General features: G+C 41.6%; 1 protein-coding gene and 1 pseudogene across 2 annotated transcripts; both read left to right on the top strand.

Annotated features, from left to right (window-relative positions):
* Positions 1-2,332: 2,332 nt before the first annotated feature.
* On the top strand, positions 2,333-2,422 carry LOC125612232 (annotated as a pseudogene).
* A 4,205-nt stretch (positions 2,423-6,627) lies between these two features.
* On the top strand, positions 6,628-12,338 carry LOC107160514 (folate receptor alpha-like). 2 transcript variants are annotated; one of them, XM_048788136.1, is made up of 6 exons: positions 6,628-6,765; positions 8,180-8,299; positions 9,609-9,778; positions 11,328-11,516; positions 11,665-11,800; positions 11,950-12,338. In XM_048788136.1, exons 3-6 carry the CDS (start codon positions 9,617-9,619, stop codon positions 12,228-12,230), a joined length of 768 nt encoding a protein of 255 aa, XP_048644093.1. In that variant the 5' UTR covers positions 6,628-6,765; positions 8,180-8,299; positions 9,609-9,616; the 3' UTR covers positions 12,231-12,338. The 2 variants fall into 2 exon arrangements, with proteins under 2 accessions (XP_048644093.1, XP_015362661.1); XM_015507175.2 differs by lacking the exon at positions 8,180-8,299 and having other exon boundaries at positions 6,636-6,765.
* The last annotated feature ends 12,490 nt before the right edge of the window (positions 12,339-24,828 follow it).

The following is a 24,828-nucleotide window of genomic DNA, read 5'->3' as shown; positions in this document are numbered from 1 at the left end:
ATTGGATCAGGAGAGTTTTATCCTCATCAGTGAATTAATCTATTTGAAGAATTAGTCATCTGAATGAACTGCTGAGAAGAGGTAGAAACTGTAAGCAGGTGGGACATGGTTAGAGGAAGTAGGACCCTGGGGGCATGTCCTTAGGGACTATATCTTGTCCCTGGTCCCTTCTCTCTGATTCCTGGCTGTCATGAGGTAAGCAGCTTCTCTCCGCCATGCCCTTCTGACATGATGTTCTGCCTCACCTCAGGCCCAAAGCAATGGAGCCAGCCAACTGGACTGAAACCTCTGAAGCTGGGAGCCAAAAGAAATCTTTCATCTTCTAAGTTGTTCTTGTCAGGCATTTTGGTCACATTGATGAAGAGCTGACTAACACACCAGCATTTCATTTTTTGGGGTCTCCTCCTTTGTTCCCCTTGTGGTTTTACATGGCTAGAGGGCTGGTGATGTTCCCAGGGAGAGACTGTGGTGTGGACAGGCTCCATGGGCTTGAACTGAAGAGAAGGAAGCCCAGAAGCCCCATGATATCTGAGTCACTTTCAACACTTTATTTGCTTTTTTAAAAGTCATGACAAACTCTACAATAACATAAAATTTTTGGTTTTAACCACACAGTTCGGTGACATTGAATATGTGGATGAGCATAAGTATGCCCATATTGCTGCACAATTGTCTCTACCATCCATCTCCAGAACCTTCATTCTCCAAAATTAAAACTGAAACACTATCCACTTTTTTTTTTTTTTTTCGTATTGGAATTGAACCCAGGGATGCTTTAGCATTGCTGCATCCCCAGCCATTAAAAAAATTTTTTTTTTTTTGGTAGTTGTAGATGGATAGCATGCCTTTATTTTATTTGTTTATTTATTTATTTTTTTTACTTGGTGCTGAGGATCAAACCTGGTGACACACACATGCGAGGCAAGTGCTCTGCCAATGAGCTACATCCCCAGCTCCCATTTTTGTTTTTTTATTTTGAGACATGGTCTTGCTAAATTGCCCAGATAGGACTCAAACTTTCAATCCTCCTGCCTTGACTTCCTGAGTAGCTGGGATTATAGGCATAGGCTTGCACTCCTATTTTGCTTTTTTTTTTTTTTGGAGGGGAGGGGTTACTCGGGATTGAACTCAGAGTGCTTTACCATTAAGCTGTATCCATAGCACTTCTTATTTTTTAATATGAAGGTAGGGTCTTGCTAAGTTGTCAAGTCCTGCCTTGATTACAATCCTCCTGCCTCAGCCTTCCAAATCACTGGGAATACTGGTATGTGCCCCTACACCCAGCTCTCATTTGCCTGCAAGAGTCATCTGGAAACCCTCCTCTTTGCTAAGAAATGGCTCAGACACAGAACTTTGAGAGAGTTGGGTGATTATAACTCTGAATAACATGGGCAATATGAGAGTGGCCACTTTGATTGAGTTCTTTCTATAGGCCAAATATATATGCTTTCCATTATATCAACTTTTTTTTTTTTTTTTTTCAGAGACAGACACCACTGGCTCTGGCTAGCAGATCAAGCATGATGCACTCTGGGTTTTGTAGGGTGATCAAGAGGAGGGAGATCCAAGGAAGAACATGCATGGAGTAGAGGAGCCCTGAAAGCATGTCTTGAGTCAGCCAGCACCTATGTAGGCCAGGTTGTTGGAGAGGGGTAGGAATTTCCTTACAGTTTCTCCTGTGTGCCTAGACTTGCCTCTTTGCCTCTCTCACTTGGCCACAGATACAAGAGCTCATCTCAGAAATTGTAAGCAATTGGCTCTTGATCACTCAGCTCTTTTGAATCCTAGCCTAGAGTAATTTTTACAGAGAAACCACTTTCATTGGCCTTACTGACCTTTAGTTTGCCTTTCTGGGATTACCGCAGGCTTCCAAGTTCAAATCAATTGCAGGCTGTAGCTCCTCTGTTTCCCCACTGCTTTTAGGACCTACATGGGGTCCCTAGTCTGGAACTCCAGACACTGGGAGAGCCAGAATGGCCCTTTGACCTCCTCTACCACCACAATGACACTGGTCATCAGGACAGAGTGCCCAGCCTTCGTACTAACCTGCTCCAAATTTAGGTAACCCCAGTTCAGCTCAGCTCTCTCAGATGAGGGGGCCTCATAGTGTCCTAATCATTGGTTTCTGAAACATGAAGGATTGATGCCCTGGGGTTCCTGTGACAGCCTGTTCTAATACATCCACATGTGTCTTCTATCTTATAAATAATTTGGGGATGAGATAGTTTGGGAGATCCATTGCTTCATCATTATTACTGAGAGACTCAGAAGGGGGCAGAACTGATTTGAAGTTCACTGGCAAGTAGGAAGTAGAAGCTGAATTAGAATCCATGTGCTCACTTCAGCAGCACAGATACAGAGAAGATTAGCACGGCCTCTGTGCAAGAATGGCACGCAAATTCATGAAATGTTCCATATTTTTAATATTTTAATAAACAATATTAAAAAAAGAAGTTGAATTAGAATCCAATCCCTTAATCTGAGGTGCCCTGCCATCCCAAACTGAAGTTGAACCCAGAGGCACTCTACTACTGAGCTACATCCCCAGCCCTTTTTACATTTTTTGAGATGGGTGTCACTAATTTACCTAGGATGGGCTTAAACTTGCAATCCTCCTTCCTGAACCTCCCAAGTAACTGGGATTATAGGCATGCACCTCCCCGCCCGCCCGGTTTATCAGCATATTTTTCTTCTTCTTTTTTTTTTTTTAGATATAGGAGATTGAACCCAGGGGCACTCTACCACTGAGCTACATCCTCAGCCCTGCTGGGAATTGCACGTGAAGACTTGTGCATGCTAGGCAAGCACCCTAACCTAGGCCCCTTCAGCATACTTTCACTCACAAATTTTACAATATGATAAAGTATTTTCCCCTGGTACTGGGGATTGAACTCAAGGGCACTCTACTGAGAGAATGGGGCAGAACTGATTTGAAGTTCACTGGCAAGTAGGAAGTAGAAGCTGAATTCGAATCCATGTGCTCACTGAGCTCTATTCCCAGCCCTTTTTACATTTAAAATTTTTTAAAAAATATTTATTTTTTAGTTTTTAGGACATAATATCTTTATATTATATGGTGCTGAGGATTGAACCCAGTGCCTCATGCATACTAGGCGAGCACTCTACTACTAAGCCACAACCCCAGCCCCAACATTTTTTAAATTTTGAGACAAAATTCTTACTAGGTTGCTGAGGCTAGCCCTGAATTTATGATCCTTCTGCTTCAGTCTGTTGAGTCCCTGGGATTATAGGTGTGGCCAAGGAGCCTGGCCTGATGGATGGTTTTGGTTGTTGTTGTTGGTTTTTGTTTGTTTTTCCTTTTTCAATGCTAGGGTTTTATGCATGCAGGGCAAGTGCTCTCCTACTGAGCCACATTCCCAGGCCCTAATGGACATTTTTCAAAAAGGAAAAACAAATAGTAGGGCTGGAGTGTGGCTCAGTGGTAAAGCACTTGCCTAGCATATGTGAGGTCCTCAGTTCTACTCCTAGCACTGCAAAAAAAAAGAAGAAAAAGCAAAAACAAAACACAAACCTAAAAATGACAGTCCCATAATTGCATTCCTGTGGATTTGTTGTAATAAACAGGCTTCTTCAATGGCTTAGTGCTTCTGCCCCTCTTTTTAGTTCTCATGTCAAATCATTCCCCTTCTCAACCTCCATCAATGAACTTTACTTACTCATCTCATTGTGGGAATTCTCTCCTGCAGTTCCCTCTGATGTCCCTAGAATGTTCATTCATCCCTTGCAGGCTGGCCCTTTGTGGCTACTCAGATCTCAGCCTATAGTTTTCCCCTAAAATGACTTCTGACTAACCCAATCTAAAGAAGCCATCAAGCTACTTTCTTATCAAGTTACTCCAATCCCCGAGTACAGAGTACAGACATCTGTCTACTGTGTTTATAGTCTGGATTTTTCTTCCAAACATGCATACCTGAAGCAGGGACTGCGTAAATATCATTTTTGTGCCAGATCCCCAGGGTCTAAGTCAGGTCCTGGTCCAGAGGAGATGCTCCAGAAGGGAAGGGATCCAGCACTCATGTATACCAGCTCAAATGCTGGTCACAGCCAAGAGGGAAGAACTGGAGACCCTTGCAAGGTATGGTGGGGACCTGAGAACCAGTAACTCTTAGAAGAATAAGGTGAGCCTTGGTTATAAGAGAAGTGCTAGCATAATTCCTAGATGGCTGAGATAAAAGTTTCCAAAAAAGCAGCACTGGATCTGTAATCCTTAGGATGCTGCCCTGGGGGTGCCTGACAAGTTTCTCTGCTGCAGCTGAAGGAAGTCAAACTTGGTATTAGAGTGCTCTATAGTTTCTAGGGCTGGGAGGACATGTGATATGACATGGCATGTGCACAGGCTGGTGCTCAGGGAAAGCTCAGAGTTCTTTCCTCCCCCACTCTGAGGCTACCTGCTGATCCCTGAAGCCCAGAGTCCCCCCGACCCCCAGTTGCCCTCGTGGGTCAAACACCTTCCTGTTATCACCATCTAGTCACAGGGCAGGTTCATTCCAGGCTGAAGGTGTACCAATGGCCATCCCTTGCTGGTTTTAAGCTTCCAGCCCAGACTGATACTCTCCAGACTGGCTTCAAGGAGGTTGCCTGACTCTGTCCCTCTCTGCTGACCAAATGGCCCTAGCACCCAGGTTTGTCATTCAGAGTAGGGCTTTGAGGCTTAAGAACAAGCAAGGGCGGTTAAGTGCAGTGGCACACGCCTGTAATTCCAGCAACTTGGGAGGCTGAGATAGGAGAATCACGAGTTCAAAGCTAGCCTCAGCAACTGTGAGGCACTAAGCAACTCAGTGAGACCCTGTCTCTAAATAAAATACAAAATAGGGGGCGGGGGTTGTGGCTCAGTGGTACAGTGCTCACCTAGCACATGAGAGGGGCTGGGTTCAATCCTCAGCATAATATTAAAAAATAAATTTTAAAAAGATATTAAAAAATATATAGGGCTGGGGATGTGGCTCAGTGGTCAAGTACCCCTGAGTTCAATCCCTGGCACCAAAAATAAAAAAGAAGCAAGAGCTTATCTAGGAACTGAACTCGACCTCCAACTCAAACCTCAATTTGCTAGTTACTTACTCTTCTTAAGGTCTCAAGGCTCAGGGGCCTGGTGGTGGGGCAAACCTCCCTCCTGCAGTGGAGGAGCCAGAAAGTCCAGTTAATGATCAGCCCCCAGGGCAGGGTCTGGTCCTTTCTTAAAGGCTTCTATCTTTAGGCATTACTCAACATCTGGCCTACCCTTCTCTAGTCAGCTGGCTGAGAGGGCTTATAAATGGGAGAAAGGTGCTGGACAGGCCCTCTACCTGTTGAGGTCTTCAGTGAACATACTTCTTCCCAGGGTGTCACGGAATTCAGGTATGGCTTACTCATGAGCCGGGGAGTGTGCAACAGGACAGGAACAGAGGTCTCTTGAGAGCTGGTCTTTTTGCAGGCCCTTCAGAGCCTTCCTTCTTCCTTGGCTGATTTTCATCCAACTGCCTCTTCTGGATCCTCCTCCTCCTCTTCCTTAGGTCCAGACTTGTGGCATTCACATAACTTGGGCCTCTATTTTCTCTAAATTACTTCCTGCTGTCCACAGATTGGTGGCTCCCACATCTGTGTCCAGCCTAGGACTTCCCCTGGGGCCACACACAGGCACCTGACAAAGGAGCTCCATGTTTCCTGCTGCCCAAATCTGTTCCCCCTGTTTCCCACCAGGGGTACCAACATGGGCTCAGAGGGTTAAAAACGGAAAGGCTCTGTTCTCAGTTGGAATGAGGATGTAGAAGGAGCCTAAATTAGTTCAGGCTCTCAGAATTTTTCAAATGATACCTGAGTCGGGGTGAGTGAGTGGAGGAGTGGAGGGGAGCTTGGGCTCTTGAACAACTGAAGCTTTGATCAAAAGATTCAGAGTATGTGTGACTTTGTGGCTGGATGTGGGTGATACCTGAGCTGGTAAGCTTGGAGGTTCTGAAAGTTGGGGACATGGGAGCTCCTTGTTCTCTGTAGCCAGCTTGGAGGGTGGAAGCTATATTCTAATATTCACCCTGACATTGACTCTGCCTTAGTTTTCTTTCTTCTTTCCTTCTGTCTTTTCTTCCTTTTGTGGTATAAAGAATTAAACCCAGGGCCTTGAACATGCTAGGTAAGTGCTTTATGACTGAGCTACACCCCCAGCACTTTTTATTTTTTAGGTTTTAGTTTTGAGATAGAGTTTTACAAAATTGCTGAAGCTGGACTTGCACTTGCGATCTTCCTGCCTCAGTCTCCCAGGTATGTGCCACAACTCCTGGCTCTGCCCTAGTTTTCTGGGTCTCATTTTTATCTCAACAGGACAGGGATGGTAGAAATGAAGGAGAGCATTTCAAGAGATCTTGGTAGCTCAGGTTGCAAGATTTGATCAGACCTGAGTTTTTGGGAGAAAAAGAGTTAAGTAGAGCTTGGGGAATGGCCTATAGGCCTGCATGTCCCCATGCTGGCAATTGAATTCGGGGCCTCACTCAGGTTAAGCAAAGCACTATATCACCAAGCTAAACCCCCAGCCCAGCCCTACAACTGCTAATCCACCACTTCCACCCTCGAGGAGGCCTCTCTGGTGCTCACGTGCAATAATTAACTGCTGAGTGGCCTTCGCCCGATCCCAGACTTCACTCCTGGGCTCCCTTCCCACTGCTTGTCTCCTAGGCCACTAAACCTCAGCTGTCCCCTGGAATAAGTCAAGAGGAGCGTGAAGCAGAGCAGAAGCCTGAGCAAGTCGGAGAACGCAGCGGCCTCTTCTCCCAGGTATGCCACTTGCCACCCCTTCATCAGAGGCCACACACCCTCTGGTACTCCTAGCATGTGATAATGTATTGGCTGAGCTTGGAGGGCCCTCTGTTTGCAGATAGCTCAGAGAATCCAGAGGTGGAGATTGAGCCCCAGATCAGAGGGCAGCCTGCCCAAGGTTAAACTACATCCTTGAACTAGAACCCAAGGGCTCTTGCCCTTCAACCCAGCACTGGGTTTTCAGCTCTTTCTAGGGCCCCCAGAGGGGTGGGGGTGATGGCAGTAGTGGTGGGTATCACAGCTGGACCAGGTGAGACGAGGAAGGTGGGGAGAAGGGTATGCAGAGGGATGTAGGTCACAAGAGAGGGAGAGAGAAGTGGCTTCAGAAAGCAGCCACAGTGAGAGTATAATCCAATGGGTCCAAGAACAGGGCTGTCTCTGCCCCCATGCTCAGCATTGTGTTGGTGTCCTCAGGAGAGCCTCAACATGGGACAGGTGCCAGGGCCAAAAGCTGAAGGAGCTCTGGTCTGGACTTCAAGATGGGGAGTCAGACTTTGGTAGTCCCTGCTATGTGACTTGGGGCATGACTCTCAATCTAGGTCCAACAGATTCTACATAGATTAAAGTGGCTATCATTTGGTATTGTTTAACCCCTCCCCCCACCTTTAATCCCCAGATCAGGAAACAGTCGTAAGATAGTTTGTGTTTGTTTCCTTTGGACAGAAAGGAGTGGAGGGAGGGCCAGACCAGCCAGGCTGAACCATTTCTAACCTGTGCTTTCAGCAGCCGGGCTTTGTTTCCCCTCAGGAGCCAGATCAAAGATTCACCTCCCAACAGTACAGATTTCCCCACCTGGCCTTTGAGTTTAGTAAATGAGTAGATCCACAGAGGCACAATTGGACCCTGGAATGAATGAAGAGAATGCATGAACACTGGAATAAACAGAAGAACAGCATAAGGAATTGAGCAGGGAGGAAAGCTGGGTGGGAATTCAGCTCCAGGCTGATAAGAGCTCTCCCGGGCAGTCAACCTGGATACCCTGTGAGATGGGGCAACTCAAGGGCAAGCTGAGCTTGTGAGTGGGGAAGGCACACCCATTTAGCAATCTGGTATGTGGAAAGTGGGTTGTAGGAAGAAAGATGGAGAAGATTTGTGGGAAAGGAGCATTTTAGGAGGGCCCAGGAAGCTGGTGACTAGTGGAATGAGGGGAAGTCACCTCCCAAAATTTGATATCTGAAGTCAAATGATGGCTATGATGGTTGAGGGAAGGTCAGCTTTGTGGCAGGAAGCTCAGGAGTCTCCCCAGGAGTCCCAGGGTGTCTAGGAAAGATATATTGGATTAGCCCAAGGATACAATTGGAAAGGGCTGGAAGGCTTTAACAAAAGAAAAAGCTGGGCATGGTGACTTATACCTATCATCCTGGCTATTCAGGATGCTGAGGCAGGAGGATCATTTGAATTCAGGAGCCTAAGGCCAATCTGGGCAACTCAACAAGACCACAAGTCAACAAAAGCCCTAGATCTGCAGCTTATTTGCAGCTCTGAAACTAAGGTATTTGTAACCTTTTATACACAGTGATTTGGTATCAAAATCTGACCTAAAATTAATATGAGATCATATATAACTTTTTTAATCCCACCAGTATAACTATTTCATCACAAAATATATGCTTGGTTGTCAGGCATGCATAAATCCTATTAGTTTATATTACTATTTATAAAATTTTTAAAAAAGGGGGGCTGGGGCTATAGCTTGATGACAGAGTACTTGCCTAGCATGCGTGAGGCACTGGGTTCGATCCTCAGTACCACATAAAAGTAAACAAATAAAATAAAGGCATTCTGTCCTGAGAAACTGATGTGACTCCATTTTTGAAAAAAAAAAAAACAAAAACCCACCCTCTACCTCAGAGCAAAGCCTATCCAGAGGTAGGGGGCATGACCCTTTTCCTTGGAAAAACCCACAGAGTGTTCCTAAGCACATAGCCAGGTGTCCCTTACTCAGTTCCGCTAGGTGAGGACCCGTAGCAACGCTAGCAACCAGCGTGAGACAGGGAAAATACCTGAAATGCCAGGTGACCCTCCCAGTAGTTTCGATGATTGATAACATGATTAGGAAACCCTGCAGTTTTTCATATACACTCTTGCATCCCCTCACGGCCTGCCTAAACCAATCAGTTCAATGTATCCACCTCTTGAACTAACCAATCACCCTTATCTAACTTGTTCCCGCCAATGAATGTGCTAATCAATGTTAAGAGTTGTTGTTTGATTTTCCCGCGGTATGGAATGATTTGCTGTGTGATGTTGTGACGCATAGAGTATCCCCAGAAACCTATAAATCCTCACTGAACAAAGGACCAGGACTTACTCCCTGGGACCCCTGTGTCGGAAATGTTGTGAGTCCAGGCTCGATCTTGCAATAAAGACTCTTGTGTGATTGCATCAGATTCAGGTCCTGGAGGTCTATTGGGGTCCAACGAATCTGGCATAACAGTCCATCTACAACTACAAAAAAAAAAAAAAAATTAAATCCTAAAAAAAAAAAATTACAACATTTACCTTTAAGGATTTTGAATAAAGGATTGTGGATGTATAGCAAACTCTAAACTGTTTCTGCACATTGCCAAAGTCTTGCTCCTTGGTCGCTTCATTTGATCCTCATTACCTACTGGAGAAGTCAGAGAGGCTCCTGCCAGGAATGTTCCCAGTGGGTGGTGTCTGATCCACTTCTCACTGGGTCTAGGAAGACAGGGGTTGGTGATCCACCAGTAGAGGCTCCACCCCGCTGGCATTGAGGCCAGAACTTGAGGCTCCACCTCCACATTACTTGGTGCTACTGACCACAGTTCTTTCTTAAGGGATTGACATGGCCCGGCTGATGACAACACAGCTGCTGCTTCTTGTGTGGGTGGCTGCTTGGGGTGCCCAGCCCAGGACTATTCGGGCCAGGACTGAACTTCTCAATGTCTGCATGGACGCCAAACACCACAAGGAAAAGCCAAGCCCGGAGGACAAGTTGCATGAGCAGGTAGGCCAAGGGGTAAACCAGGGTGATACAGGGCTGGCTTAGGAGGAGGAGGTCAGAAGATGAGGTGTCAAGCTCCCCTCTGTGGTGGACACAGATAGACCTGCCTGAAGAGACCTTCAATTTGCACAAATGGGGGTGGCCGCTTACACAGGTTGTGTGCCAAATGTCAGTAAAGTGCTAACAGCTCACCTTCTTAGTTGTTGAGTTTCCGCATTGCACCCAGGAATAAGGAAGTAGACCCAGAGGAGAGTCTGGGAAATGGAGTTGAAGAGACTCATTCTGGGGATTGGATTTGGATTTCTGGGTTTTAATTGGGAAGGAGTCCTCCACGGACCAAAGAGGAGAAGCTGTCTACTATACAGAGTGACTCCTTTCTGCCAGCCCTACACAGCTCAGGAAAGGTGGGCCTCTTGCAGCCAGGAAGCTGGCTGCCAAGTGTTTGGCTTCAGGCATCTGGCAAACATTTGTGCTATGGCTCTTGAACCCACTGGATCTCAGGTCTCCCTTTGACAACAATTATTTTGTCACAACCCCTTTCATATCCTGGATTTAGCTAAGCAGTGAAGACAATCAATATGACAGCATAATTACAAAGAAAAAGCAAAAGGCCAGCTACTTGAGAGGCTCAAGCAGGAGGATCTCTTGAGCCCAGGAGTTTGAGGCCAATGTGGAAAAGAGTGGGATCCTATCTCAATAAATAAATAAATAGGAAAAGAAAAAGGAAAGTAATCGTAATATGTATTTCAATATGTAAATGTTCATTTTAGTTCCATTAGCAGATAATGACCACAGTCCTTTTTACTCTTGTTTTGAATCACTGACCTACCACTGCCAAATGCAGACTGCCAAATCTTGGCTACCTTGGGCAGCCTTGACTTTAACTTATTCAGCCTTCATTTATTTATTATTATTATTTTTTAATTTTTTTACTTGTTCTTTTAAAAGTGTATGTTTTAATATTTTATTAAGTTCTGGGTCAAGGATTTTCATTCATTCAATAAGTATGTATTAAGTGTTTATGTAATTATTTCTAGAGTTACAATTTAGCTTCTTTCTTCACCTTCAGGTCTTTGTCACCTCCTCAATGAGGCTTAATTAAGCCACTGTGGGGCACTTGAAGTCACCATCCATTTCTCTTGCCTTTTTTTTCCCCCCAAAGTAATTATTATGTGATAAGCGTTCATCACTTGTTTGTAGTGTGTGTGTTATGGGGGATTGAACCCAGGGCCTTGCCTAGGCAAGTGCTCTACTTCTCAGTAACATCCCCAGTCCCAGTGTTCATTATTGTATCCCTAGTTCCTAGACAAGTCCCTGGGTTAGGGTATGCAGGAGCTGTGTAAAGATTTCAATTAATGAATTTTGTAAGGACTGCAACTCCTGGGTTCCTATAGCCTCTGTGAAGCCCTTCCCTCAATGGGGACCCCTTCAACAAATATTTATTTTTTTGAATGACTTTGAAATTTTATTGGGAAATCAAGGACTAAAAGTAGGGAGGCTGCATATGCAATATTCTGACTGTGGACTCAGTTCCATGTTTCCCCCTGTGAAGTGCAGTCCCTGGAAGAAGAACTCCTGCTGCTCCTTCAACACCAGCCAGGAAGCCCATAAGGATATTTCCTACCTATACGGATTCAACTGGGACCACTGTGGAAAGATGGCACCTGCCTGTAAACGACATTTCATCCAGGACACCTGCCTCTATGAGTGCTCCCCTAACTTGGGGCCCTGGATCCAGCAGGTACGGGTGTCCTCCCAGCATCCCCAAATTAGCAGAGGAGCTGAGCTTTCCAGCCACCTCTGCAGGCTGTGCCTCCAACTCTGGTTCTATTCAGGGCTGAGTTGCGCAGGTTCTTAAGCCTGAACCCTTGTCCATCAAAATCTCCTAGGTGGACCAAAGCTGGCGTAAAGAGCGGATCCTGAATGTGCCCCTGTGCAAAGAGGACTGTCAGCGTTGGTGGGAGGATTGTCAGACCTCCTTCACGTGTAAAAGCAACTGGCACAAAGGCTGGAACTGGACCTTAGGTGAGGGCTGGGGTGGGACAGGGAGAAGGGATTCAGAGGTAAAGTTGTGGGGGTGTGGAGCTGGTAGGTGAAAATTTTGGGTGGTGGGTTTGGTTGAACTAGAGGTAGTTCTAGGCACAGTAGCTAAAAGTCTTCTGTCTTTCCTATAGGGTATAACCAGTGCCCCGTGGGAACTGCCTGCCACCCCTTCCACTTCTACTTCCCTACACCTGCAGCTCTGTGTGAGGAAATCTGGAGTCACTCCTACAAAGTTAGTAACTACAGTCGAGGAAGTGGCCGCTGCATCCAGATGTGGTTTGACCCCGCCCAGGGCAACCCCAATGAGGAGGTGGCAAGGTTTTATGCAGAGGCCATGAGTGGGGCTGAGGTCCCCAGAGCCTGGCCTCTCCTGCTCAGCTTGGTCCCAATGCTGCTCAGGCTGCTCAGCTGAGCTTCTTTTATCTTTTAATACCTGGGGGCCCCACAGCTCCTAGCTCTTCAGTTCCTCCTCCAAGGTGGGGCCCCTGAGAGCCTGTTTAAATAAAACAGATACTCCACATGTGTCTTGTGAATTATCTGGGTATGAATGGGATATGATTGTTTTGCTTCCTGATTCTTACTGATTGAGTTCAGTTAGCCTTGGTCAAAACCCAGCTCTGATACTTGCTGTGAACTAGTCAGGTACTTAACAACTCTTCTAACCTAGAACACATTCATAGCTCTCAATTTCATTTTTCATCACAGTTCTAATTTAGAGATAAAACTAGTATTTTACCATTTTAATTTGGATCCCAGCCTCCCAGGGCCGACCACTCTGTACTGTGCTCAGCAATACAATAGAAGAGGTGAGGAAAGAAGAGCCTTGCATGCTCTGTGTGGATGGCTTGGAAGAGGGTAAGGGAGCCAGCAAGAGCCATACCACAGACAGCTAATGCCCACCCAGGACTGTCTGCCAGACTCTATCCTATATTTTGTATTTATTCTAATAAAGTGTAAATACTATTGTTGGCATTTTACATATGTGGAAACAGTCACAAAAATTAAGGTATATGGATAAAATCACCCTTGCCTAAGACCTGGGGTTCCGTCCAAGCTATCTGCCTTTGGAGAACAAGCTCTTTTTCCTAGTGGAGTGAGTAAATATGTTTCTTGAAGGGATAATGGGTCATATCTAACTAGAGGAGCTGGGCTTGAGCTAGTCTGGCAGATCTACGACTGGAAGCCAGACTTCTAGAGCAGGTCCCAAACCAATCATCTGAAAAGATTGTAGGCAGTTTTCCCACATTAAGTATAGTGTGTAACAGTTTTAACAAGCCAGTTTATATTATAGCAATATTCCTATTATCCAGCGGTTTAATATAACTGATGTTTATTTCTTGCATAAGATACATTTTTTTTTTTTTTTTTGTACTGGAGATTGAATCCAGGGCCTTGTACCACTGAGCTATACCCCTGGCACTTTTTCTTTTGTTTTGAGCCAGGGTCTTACTGAGTTGTCTGCATTGGCTCCAAATTTATAATCCTGCCTCAGCCTCCTGAATACCTGGGATTACAGGTGTTCACCACTATGTCCAGCTTCAAGCTACAATGCTTAATGTGGGTTGTAGGAGGGATTTCACTTCTCATTCAAGGACCCAGATTGATGGAAGCTCTGTCTTGTCAACTATTTCCTTCCATGAGATCAGAAAAGAGAACTTGGTAAATTCATACAGGCCCTTGAACTTCCACCCATCACTTATTTTGTTGGCTAAATCAGGTCATGACCATGTCTAAATTCAAGGAGTCCAGGAAAACATAATCCTATCATGTGCCTGAAAGGAGAGGCAAATCACAAGGTTCGTGGTCCAAACTATGACTACTACAAAAACCTTGTTATCTTATGGTTAGTTTATATTTCTGGCATGGTCACAGTTACAAATTTAATTTTCCAAAGAGATCCTAGTAAGAAGGAAGATCAGCTCCTAAAACCTATGCAAATGACTATATCAACCTGAAAAGTGGAGCAATTGCCAACTGCCACCCTGGTCTTGTGACAAGGCCAATGGATTATTATATTTTCTGTAGAACCAGTGTCTCCACTCACAAAAGTGACTTGTTTACAATATTAGAACTAGTGAAATTTAAGATTAATACTATATCTATCCAATATACTCATAAGTGTCCTGTCATGCTATTTCTGAATCATTTATAAAAATAAAATACTTGTCTGGGCTGGGGTTGTGCCTCAGCGGTAGAGCGCTCGCTTAACACATGCAAAGCCCTGGGTTCGATCCCCAGCACCACATAAGAAATAAATAAAATAAAGGTATTTTGTCCATCTACAACTAAAAATTTTAAAAAATTAAATTAAATAAAAAAAATAAAATACTTGTCTGAATCCAACTTACTGTATTTGCCATCTTCAAATTCTGAGGGCCATTGGCTTGCAGAATGTATTAATTCTTCACATAAAAATTGCCTAGAATATAGTAACAACATACAGATAGACATATAGATCAAAGGAACAGAACTGAGAATTTGGGAATAAATCCTTACATTTATAGTTAATTATTATTATTATTATTATTTTTTTTTTTTTTGGCAGTGCTGGGGATTGAACACAGAGCCTTATGCATGCTAGGAAAGCATTCCTCCACCGAGCAACATCCTCAGCCCAAATAGTTAATTGATTTTGGACAAAGTTGCTAAGATAATGCATTGGGAATAGGATAGTCTGTTCAATAATAGGAGGTGGGACTATTGTACATGTAAAAAGATGAACTTAGACCTTCATCTCACACCCTATATTAAAAATGAACTATAGACTTAAAGGTAATAAACAAAACAATAACTTTTTTTTTTTTTTGACACTTGTAATTGAATCCCAGGACACTTTACCACTGAGCTAATCTACAGTCCTTTGAATTTTTTTTTTTTTTTGTAGTTGTGTATGGACAGCATGCCTTGATTTTATTTATTTTTATGGAGTGCTAATGATCGAACCCAGTGCCTCACACATGCTAGGCAAGCACTCTGCCACTGAGCTACAGCCTATAGTCCTTTAATTTTTTTTTTTTTGTGTGTGTGTGTGCTAAGTTGCTAAGACTTGCCTTCAACTTATAATCTTCCTGCCTCAGCCTCCCCAGTAGTTGGCATTAGAGATATGCTCCAACATTCTCAGTTTGAAGCACTAACACTTTTAGAAGAAAACAGAAGAACATCTTCCAGACCCTTGTATTAGGGTTAGGGATGCAAAATGGTATAGACCTGCGAAAAAAAAGCATGGCAGTTTCTCAAAAAAGCTAAATGCAAAACTGCCATACAACCCAGCAATCTCACTCTAAGTATCAACTCAAGAAAAATGAAAATGTCCATTACAGCAAAACTTGCACATGGAATTTTCATAGTTAGCTGGAGATAACCTCAGTTTCCATCAACCAATGAATGACCACATTTGATCTATCCATACAAGAAAATACTATCCAGCAATGAGAAGTAACGAACTACTATACTGACACATGCTATATCATGGTCATCAAAAACATTACGTAAGGGGCTGGGGTTGTAGCTCAGTGGTACAGCACTTGCCTAGAACGTGTGAGGCACTGGGTTTGATCCTCAGCACTACTTAGAAATAAATATAAAATAAAGGTATAAAAAATTATGTAATGGGGACTGAGGTTGTGACTCAGCCTTAGAGTACTCTCCTCGTATGTGCGAGGCCCTGGGTTTGATCCTCAGCACCACATAAAAATAAATAAATAAAATAAAAGTATTGTGTCCATATACAACTAAAAAAATAAATATAAAAAAATTATGTAATGGGACCCAGGAGGGGAAATTATGTAAGTGAGGGTGGTAAGAAACAAGAGATCTCAAAATGTAGGATTCCATTTATATGAAGTATCCAGGAGAGGAAAATTTATAGAGACAGATATTGGTAGTTGCCTGGGACTGGGGATGGAAATTGAGATAAACTGTAAATGGGAATGAGGAAGGATGAAAATTATGGAGGAAATGAAAATGTTATAAAATTCATGTATAATTAGTTTGCACCACTCATTGTAAACTTGAAAAAGTTAACCTTTATGGTAATTATAAATAAATAATTGCCTATAAGATACTCTCCTATAGCATACAGGGAATTTTATATGATTCTGCATTTTGTAATGTGTGCTGATGAAGAAAAGTATTCTAAAGAATTTAGCATTTGGCTCCTGGCTTAAACTTGAATCCTCCTGGATCAGCACTACCACCCACCTACCCAAATGCTGAGATTATAAATGTGCACCACTACACCCATCTTGGATTTTTATTTTTAAAATTTATTAATTATTATTATTATTATTATTATTATTATTATTTTGGTACTGGGGATTTAACCCAGAGGTGCATTACTCCTGAGCTACATCCCTAGTAATTTTTATTTTTTTACTTTGAGACACAGTCTGGCTAAGTTGCTAAGGGTGTTGCTAAATTGAGGTCCAAACAGACCTCCAACTTGTGGTCCTCCTGTCTCAGCCTCTCTATTCACTGGGATTATGGCATGTGCCACCACAATTGGCCTCTTAGATTTTTTTTGTTTGTTTGATTTTTGGTACTGTGGATTGTACCCAGGGGTGCTTAATCCACTCATTCACATCCCCAGCCCTTTTTTATTTTTCATTTTGAGACAGGGTCTTGCTAAATTACTATGGCCTTGCTAAATTGCTAAGGCTGGTTTTGAACTTGTGATCCTCCTGCCTTAGTCTCCCAAGATGCTAGGATTACAGCCATGTGTCACCACGCCTGGCTTATCTTGGATTTTTTAAAGAGAGTGTTTATTCCAGTTGGCACAAGTATAGTCTGCTAAATTAAGGGTTAGAGACCAGAGCCAGGGGAAAGAAAAAAGTCTACATATTATGACTAATCCAAAAAAGATCATGAAGTATGCTACCCAAAATACAAAGACAGTAACCACAATCATATCTCCTTCATTAGCTTGACTCATTCCTTTAACATTATTTCTTGCTACATTTTACTGGATGAGTATCTTCTTCCATAGAAGTCCTCTGCCTGGGGGATGAAATTTTTTTTTTAGAAATCCAGGTCTCAAGGCTCTCCCAGGTGACTCATCCAAGTGTCGGTTTATGGTTGTGATGTCAAATACATGAGTCTATTTCCTGTTATAAACTATGGAAGGGATCCTCAAGCAAGTAAAAAAGGAGAATAGAAATTACCTGTTGACAGTACCATATGGTCTTGCCAATCTATTAGTATCCAATATCAGAATGAAAGAATTTTCAGTGGAACAGCCCAAACCTGAGGACAGCTATATTTCTTGAGGTCTCGTTTGATGGCTACTTTGAGGAAAACATATTATTAGAACCTGGAGGAGGGAGACAGGGAGAATTAGTTTTCTCAGTCAATTTAACCAACTGATTTTTTCCGTAAATCTTATTGGTGCATTATAATTATATATAATGGTGGGGTTCACTGTACATATTTATTTGTACGTGTCCACAATATAACAATATAGTTTGACCAATGTAATTTCTCAATATTTCTCCTTCTCCCTTCCCCCTATCCCTTTCATTCAATTTTCCTGAGGCTCTTCCCCTTCCTTTTTGCTCTCTTAGCTTCCACATATGAGAGAAATATATGATCTTTGACCTTCAGCTTTGTCTTATTTCACTTAATGTAATGTTCTCAAGTTCCATCTATGTTCCTGCAAATGACATAATTTCATGCTTCTTTCTGGCTGAATAAAACTCCATTATATGCATATATGCCACATTTTCTTTATTTAGTAATCCACTGATGTACACCTAGATTGGTTCCATAGTTTGGTTATTGTGGATTGTGCTGCTATAAACCTGAGTACACTTGTATCACTATTGTATGTTGACTTTAATTCTTCAGGATAAATACCGAGGAGTGGTATAGCTAAGTCATGTGGAGGTTCCATTCCTAGTCTTTTGAGGAAACTCCATACTGATTTCCATGGTGGTTGTACTAATTTACAATCCCAGCAACAGTGTAAAACTGCTCCTTTCTCTCCATATCCTCTCTAACATTTATTATTATTTGTATTTTTTATGCTGACATTCTGACTCATTCTGGAGTGAGGTGAAATCTCAATATAGTTTTGATTTGCATTTCCCTAATTGCTAAAGATGTTGAACATTTTTTCATATATTTGTTGGCTATTTGTATTTCTTCTTTTGAGAAGTGTCTGTTTAATTCATTTGTGCATTTATTAATTGGATTTTTTTTGGTATAAACTTGTTGAGTTCTTTATATGTTCTGGATATTAATCCTGTCAGAAGAGTAGCAAAGATTTTCTTCCATTCTGAATGTTCTTTCTTCACATTCTTAATTGTTTCCTTTGCTGTGCAGAAGCTTTATAATTTAATGCCATCCCATTTATTAACTTTTGGTATTATTTCCTGAACTTAGGTATCCTATCAATAAAGTCATTGCTTGGACCTGTAAGTTGGAGTGCTGACTTCATAATTTCTTCTAGGAGTTTCATAATTTCTGGTGTGATTCCTAGGTCATTGATCCATTTTGAGTTGACTTTTGCTCAGGATGAGAGATAAGGATCTAGTCTCATTCTTCTACATATGGATAATGAATTTTTCCAGCACCATTTCTTAAAAAGGCTATATTTTATGAAAATGTTTTTGGTAAATGTTTTTGTCAAGGATCAGATAAACATACATGTGGGTTTGTCTCTATCTCTTCTATTCTGTACCATTGATCAATGTGGCTGTTTTTTATGCCAGTACCATGCAGTTTTTATTACTATAAATCTATAATATTATCTGAAGTCAGGTATTGTGATGTTCCAGCATTGCTTTTTTGGTTTAGAATTGCTTTGGCTAGTCTGGGTCTTTTGTTCTTCCAAACTAATCTTAGGAGTGTTTTTTTCCCTTAGTTCTATGAAGAATGTCATTGGCATTTTTATGAGGATTGCATTAAACTTGTATATTGCTTTTATTAATATGGCCATTTTTAACAATATTAGTTCTTCCTATCCATGAACATGGAAGGACTTTTCATCTTCTTGAGTCTTTTCAATTTCTTTCTTTCTTTTTTTAATTTTTAGTTGTGGTTGGACACAATACCTTTATTTTTTATTCATTTTTATGTGTTGCTGAGGATTGAATCCAGGGCCCTGCCTGTGCTAGGCAGGCACGCTATCACTGAGCCCCAGCCCCAGCCCGAGTCTTTTTCAATTTCTTGCTTCAATGTTCTATTGTTTTCACTGTAGAGGTCTTTCATCTCCTTGGTTATATTCATTCCTAGGATTTTTTTTTTGAGAAATTGTGAATGGAATTGTTTTTCTGATTTCTTCATTGTTGGTATATAGGAAAGCTATTTATTGATTTTTGTATGTTGATTTTGAAACCTGCTACTTTGCTGAATTTATTTATTAGGTCTAGGTGGAGTTTTTTGGATATTTTATACTTAGAAAGGTCATCTGCAAACAAGGATAATTTGACTTCTTCCTTTCTTATTTTTATCTCTTTTATTTCCTTCTCTTGCCTAATTGCTCTGGCCAGTAGTAGTATATTGACTGGGAGTGGTGAGAGTCAACATCCTTGTCTTGTTTTAGATTTTTAAAGGAAATGCTTTTAGTTTTTCCCCACTCACTATAATGTTGGTTTTGGCTTTAACCAAGTTATTTTTAATAATTCTATTTGTCCCCTTTATGTGCCTGAGCTGTATGAATGATAGATGGTGAATGTATTTACGAATCTTGAAGGGCATAGGCTCTATTTTGTAAGATGTGCATCACAATTATTGCCAATAATGAAAGGCTAAACTAGGATTAAAATCACCTTGGAGGGCCTGGGGTTGTGGCTCAGTGGCAGAGCATTTGCCTAGCATGTGTGAGACACTGGGTTCAATTCTCAGTACCTCATATAAATAAATAAAATAAAGGTCCATTGACAACTAAAAAATTATTTTAAAAATTACCTTGGAGGGGCTGGGGATGTGGCTTAAGCGGCAGTGTGCTTGCCTGGCATGCGCGGGGCGCTGGATTCAATCCTCAGCACCACATAAAAATAAAATAAAGATGTTGTGTCCACCGAAAACTAAAAAATAAATATTAAAAAATTCTCTCTCTCTCTTTCTTTAAAAAAATTACCTTAGAAATAAAATTGACCTTGCAATACAAACATGAATATGCTTTTATCCATTCAGGAAGGACCACAATCACAATCAAAACCCTTTATCTTGCATTAAAAAAAAATCATCTAAAAGGGATGGGATGGGCCCCTCTCTTTGCATTGGCAAGAATCTCTAACTTGTGGACATAATGGATAGGGCAATTCTTTTGGGGAGGGTTGGTACTGGGGATCAAACCCAGAGGTGCTTAACTACTGAGCCACATCCTCAGCCCTTTTATTATATTTTAGTAGAGTCAGGGTCTCACTGTAATGCTTAGTGCCTCACTAAGTTGCTGAGGTTGGTTTTGAACTCATGATCCTCCTGCCTCAGCCTCCTGAGCCACTTCAGTTACAGGTATGAGCCACTGTGCCTGGCTTGGATAGGGCAATTCTTATGATACTGATAAACTAATGTTTAAAACGTGGATCATGCCAATTGTAACTAATTATTTTTTGTATCTTTCTTTATCCCATCTTTATCCTAATTCCATCTTTCTTTACTTCTGAGTGCCATGCTTTGTGGGAGCAAATTTTTCATGTAATCGAACAGCAATCTGGGAAATAAAATATGATTTTAGTATAAAAGAGACCTTGAAGCTGGGTACATTGGTGCAGGCTTGTAATCCCAGTAGCTTGGAAGGCTGAGAAAGGAAGATTGTAAATTCAAAGCCAACCTCAGCAATTTAGCAAGGCCCTAAGCAACTTAGTGAGACCCTGTCTCAAAATAAAATATTTTTTAAAAAAGGATGGGGATGTGGCTCAGTGGTTAGGTGCCCTGGGCTCAGTCCCCAGTATGGGGGGGGGGGAAGAGGTCTTGATCATTTTATTTGTTTTTTATTTAGTTTTGAGACAGGGTTTCCCTTGTTGGGCAAGCTGATCTCAAATTCCTCCGCTCAAGTTATCCTCTCACTTCAGCCTCCCAAGTAGCTGACTTTGGTCATGCACTACCACAATCCAGCCTGGTTTTATTATTCTGACTTTAGAATTTTATTTTGGAGGATAACAGAAAAAAGTTTTGTAAGATAATGGCCTCAGTCTTGGCTGTGTTATTAATAAGAAAAGCATATTTTACAACAACCTTTTGTTTGGTTTAGATATGAGGTGTCCCCCAAAGACTCATGTGAGAGACAATGCAAAAAAGTTTAGAGGTGGGGCTGGGGATAAAGCTCAGTTGGTAGAGTGCTTGCCTTGCATGCACAAAGCCCTGGGTTCAATCCCCAGCACAAAAAAAAAAAAAAAAAAAAAGTTTAGAAGTGAAATGATCAGGTTATGAGAGCCTTAACCTAATAAGTGCTAGAAGTGAAATGATCAGTTATGAGAGCCTTAACCTAATAAGTGCATTAATCCACTTGAATGGATTAACTGGGTGGTAACTGTAGGCAGATAGAATATGGCTAGAGGAGGTAGGTAGCTAGAGGTGTGCCTTTAGGCCATATACTTTGTCCCTGGTAACCCCAGCTCAATCTCTGCTTCCTGATTGTCGTGTCCTGAGCTGCTTTCCTCCGGCACAACATTCTTCCTTGATGTTCTGCCTCATCTCAGGCCAAGAGCAATAAAATTGGTCCTCTATAGACTGAGACCTCAGAAACTGTGAGACCCAAACAAACTTTTCCTTCTCTAAATTGTTCTTGTTAGGTCTTTGATCACTGTGGCAAAAAAGCTGACTAAAACACTTGTATTAATAGTTACAATTTCTCTAAAGTGAGGAATCCTATTTTTGTGGGTTTGGTTGTGTGTGTGTGTGTGTGTGTGTGTATGTACTGGAGATAAATCTCAAGTATGCTAAGCATGCTCTAGCCCTTAGCTATATCCCTAGCCCCAATTTTTTTTCCAGTGCTAGAGATCAAACCCAGGGGCTTGTGTATGCTAGGCAAGCATTTTACCACTGAACTACACCCCATCTGGACTGGACTCCTATCATTTTATGTTAAATAATCATGACCCAAGAGTTTGAGTCAGCATTAAAGAAAAGAGAGAGAGAGAGAGAAGAAAAAAAATAACATGCTTTTTGAGAAGTGAAAGTTCATTTTCAGGCTGGGTAAGGAACTCTGCTGTCAGGGGAAAACACACAGGAAACAAAATATAACTTTTATTTTTTCATGTTAAGAATAGACTTTAGAGTTGGGCATGGTGTTGCATGCCTGTAATTCCAGTGACTCGGGTGGCTGAGGCAAGAGGACCACAAGTTTGAAGTCAGCCTAGATATTTAGCAAGACCCTTTCTCAAAATAAAATTTAAAAGGGGGTTGGGGGCATGGCTTAGTGGTAGAGAAACTCTGTGTTCAATACCGGGTACTGCAAAAAAAAAAAAAAGAGAGAGAGAGAGAGAGAGAGAGAGAGAGAGAGAGAGAGAATAGACTTTATACTATGAGTGACCAATATTATTTAAAGATTTATACTTCTTAAAATAGAAGTAATCTGAAGCAGCACTTTTAGAAGGACAGAGTAAGGATATCTGAAAATCCATGCCTCCATAAAAGCAATAAGAACACTGGCAAAAATGATCAAAATCAACTTTCCCAGAGCTCTTGAAATTAACGGAAGCTTTCAAGAATCTAAGGAATTCAAGAAAAATAAGTGAATCTCGGTAGAATCTAGTAAGTTTGGTGGCATTTTTTTTTTTTCATTGATTTTTCCCAGTTCCATAGTAACCTTTGAAATCAAGTGCCACAACCACAGGAACTATGAAAATCAGCAGCCCAGCAGCCACTAGAGGGGGCAGAATGGGTTTGCCGTGTCCCCAAAGCCCATCCCTAGAGAATTGCCACTATTAGACCTATATGGCAGCTCCCTTTAAGAGTCTCATTCTGGGCACTGTGACATGAGCCTGTAGTCTCACCTATTTAGGAGGCTGAGGCAGGAGGAACACTTGAGCCCAGGAGTTCAGGTCAGCCTGAACAACATAATGAGACTTTGTCTCAATAAAAAAGAAAAAGAAAAAAAAAAGACCCATTATCTGAGCTAGTTGGTTTTTTTTTTTTTTTTTTTTTGCCTGTCTCAGAGCTCATTCAGTGAAAAATGATCTATAACATGTTTGTCTAAACCATCAGCAGCAAACTGTTTGACATTCCAGCTGCTGGAGGTAGGAATATCAGCTGAGGCAAACAAGAGGCTGACCAGAAAAATGTAAAATGACAATCAGAGAATGAGATATCGATAGGGGTCTTGGAAAAGCTTTGACATACTCCTGGGAATCTAAAAATCACCCACATTTGCTGAACTGTACACATATCCAGGAAAGACATGAGAAGTCTCCACTCTCAACTCTGGTGCCTATGAGGGCAGAGGAAATTGTTGGAGGATTGAGGACATGCACGAACTAACATACAGAGCCCCTTAGTGAAGGGTGAGAGACTTTTTATTTTTCACTTTTATTTTTTATTTTTGGTATTGGGAATTGAACCAGAGGCACTTTATCACTGAGACACATCTCAAGTCCTTTTTATTTTTTATTTTGAGACAGGGTCTCTCTAAGTTACCCAGGCTGGATTTGAATTTGTAATCCTCCTGCTCCTGCCCCCTGAGTCACTGGATTTTAGATGTACGCCAACAGGTCCAGCCAAGAGTGAGTTCAAGGAATGGAAGGAAATCTCAATCCAATCATTAACTGACCACTATGTACCAGGCAGAAACTTCAGTGACCACACATGAAAAAAAAAAAAAAAAGACTTTACAGAATTAGACTATGAAAATCACAAATCAGTCACCAAAACAAAACAAAACAACAGTGATAGGTGGGGGTGTCTAATTTACAGAGTTGCTACATTATATTATTTTAAATATCCAGTTTTCAACAGAAAAACATGAGACATGCAAAGAAATGGTAAAAAAAGCTGTCAATAGAAACTATCCCCTGAGGATGCTCAAATGTTGCACTTATTAGACAAAATCTTCAAATCATCTGTTATAATAAGAACTAAGAAAAATCATGCTTGAAGGATTAAAGGAAAATATGCAAATAATGTCTCATCAAACAGAGGATTTTAATAAAGAGAAAGAAATTGTTTTCAAAAACACCAAATTAAAATTCTGCAGTGAAACAGTATAATAACTCAAATAAAAAATGAGACTATATCTTTATCTCTCATTCTGAAAAAAAGTTAATTAAAAATGGATCAAAAACCTGGGAATTAGACCAGAAACCATGCAACTCTAATAAGAAAACAAGTCAACACTCTAATGTGTATCAAGCAATGACTTCCTCAATAGGACCCCTAAAACTCAAGAAATAATACCTAGATTGATTAAATGGGATGGCATCAAATTTAAAAAACTGTACAGCAAAGGAAACAATTAAGAATGTGAAGAAAGGAACTACATAATGAGAAAAAATATTGGCTACCTGCTTTTTTGATGGAGAATTAATATCCAGAATATATAAGAAATCAAAAAACTGAACACACACACAATTCTCTCTCTCTCTCTCTCTCTCTCTCTCTCTCTCTCTCACACACACACACACACACACACACACACACACAACCTAATTGATAAGTGGGCAAATGAACTAAACAGAACCTTCTCAAAAGAAGCAATACTGGGCTGGGACTGTAGCTCAGTGGTAGAGCACTTGCCTAGCATGTGTGAGGTGCTGGATTCGATTCTTAGCACCACATAAAAATAAATAAATAAAATAAAGGCATTGTGTCCATCTACAACTAAAAAATAATAAAAAAGAAGCAATACAAATGGCCAAAAAATATATGAAAAAAATGTTTGACATCTTTAACAATTAGGGAAATGCAAGTCAAAATTACCCTGAGGCCACCTGTGTGTCACAGACCTGTAATCCCAGTGGCTCAGGAGGCTGAGGCAAAGGGATCCCAAGTTCCAGGCCAGCCTCAGCAATTTAGTGAGGCCCTAAGCAGTTTAGTGAAAACTGTCCCAAAATAAAACATAAAAAGACCGGGGG

This window comes from Marmota marmota, unplaced genomic scaffold, assembly GCF_001458135.2.
Source record: "Marmota marmota marmota unplaced genomic scaffold, marMar, whole genome shotgun sequence".
Lineage (NCBI taxonomy): Eukaryota > Metazoa > Chordata > Mammalia > Rodentia > Sciuridae > Marmota > Marmota marmota.
This window is presented reverse-complemented; position numbering and strand designations above follow the sequence as displayed.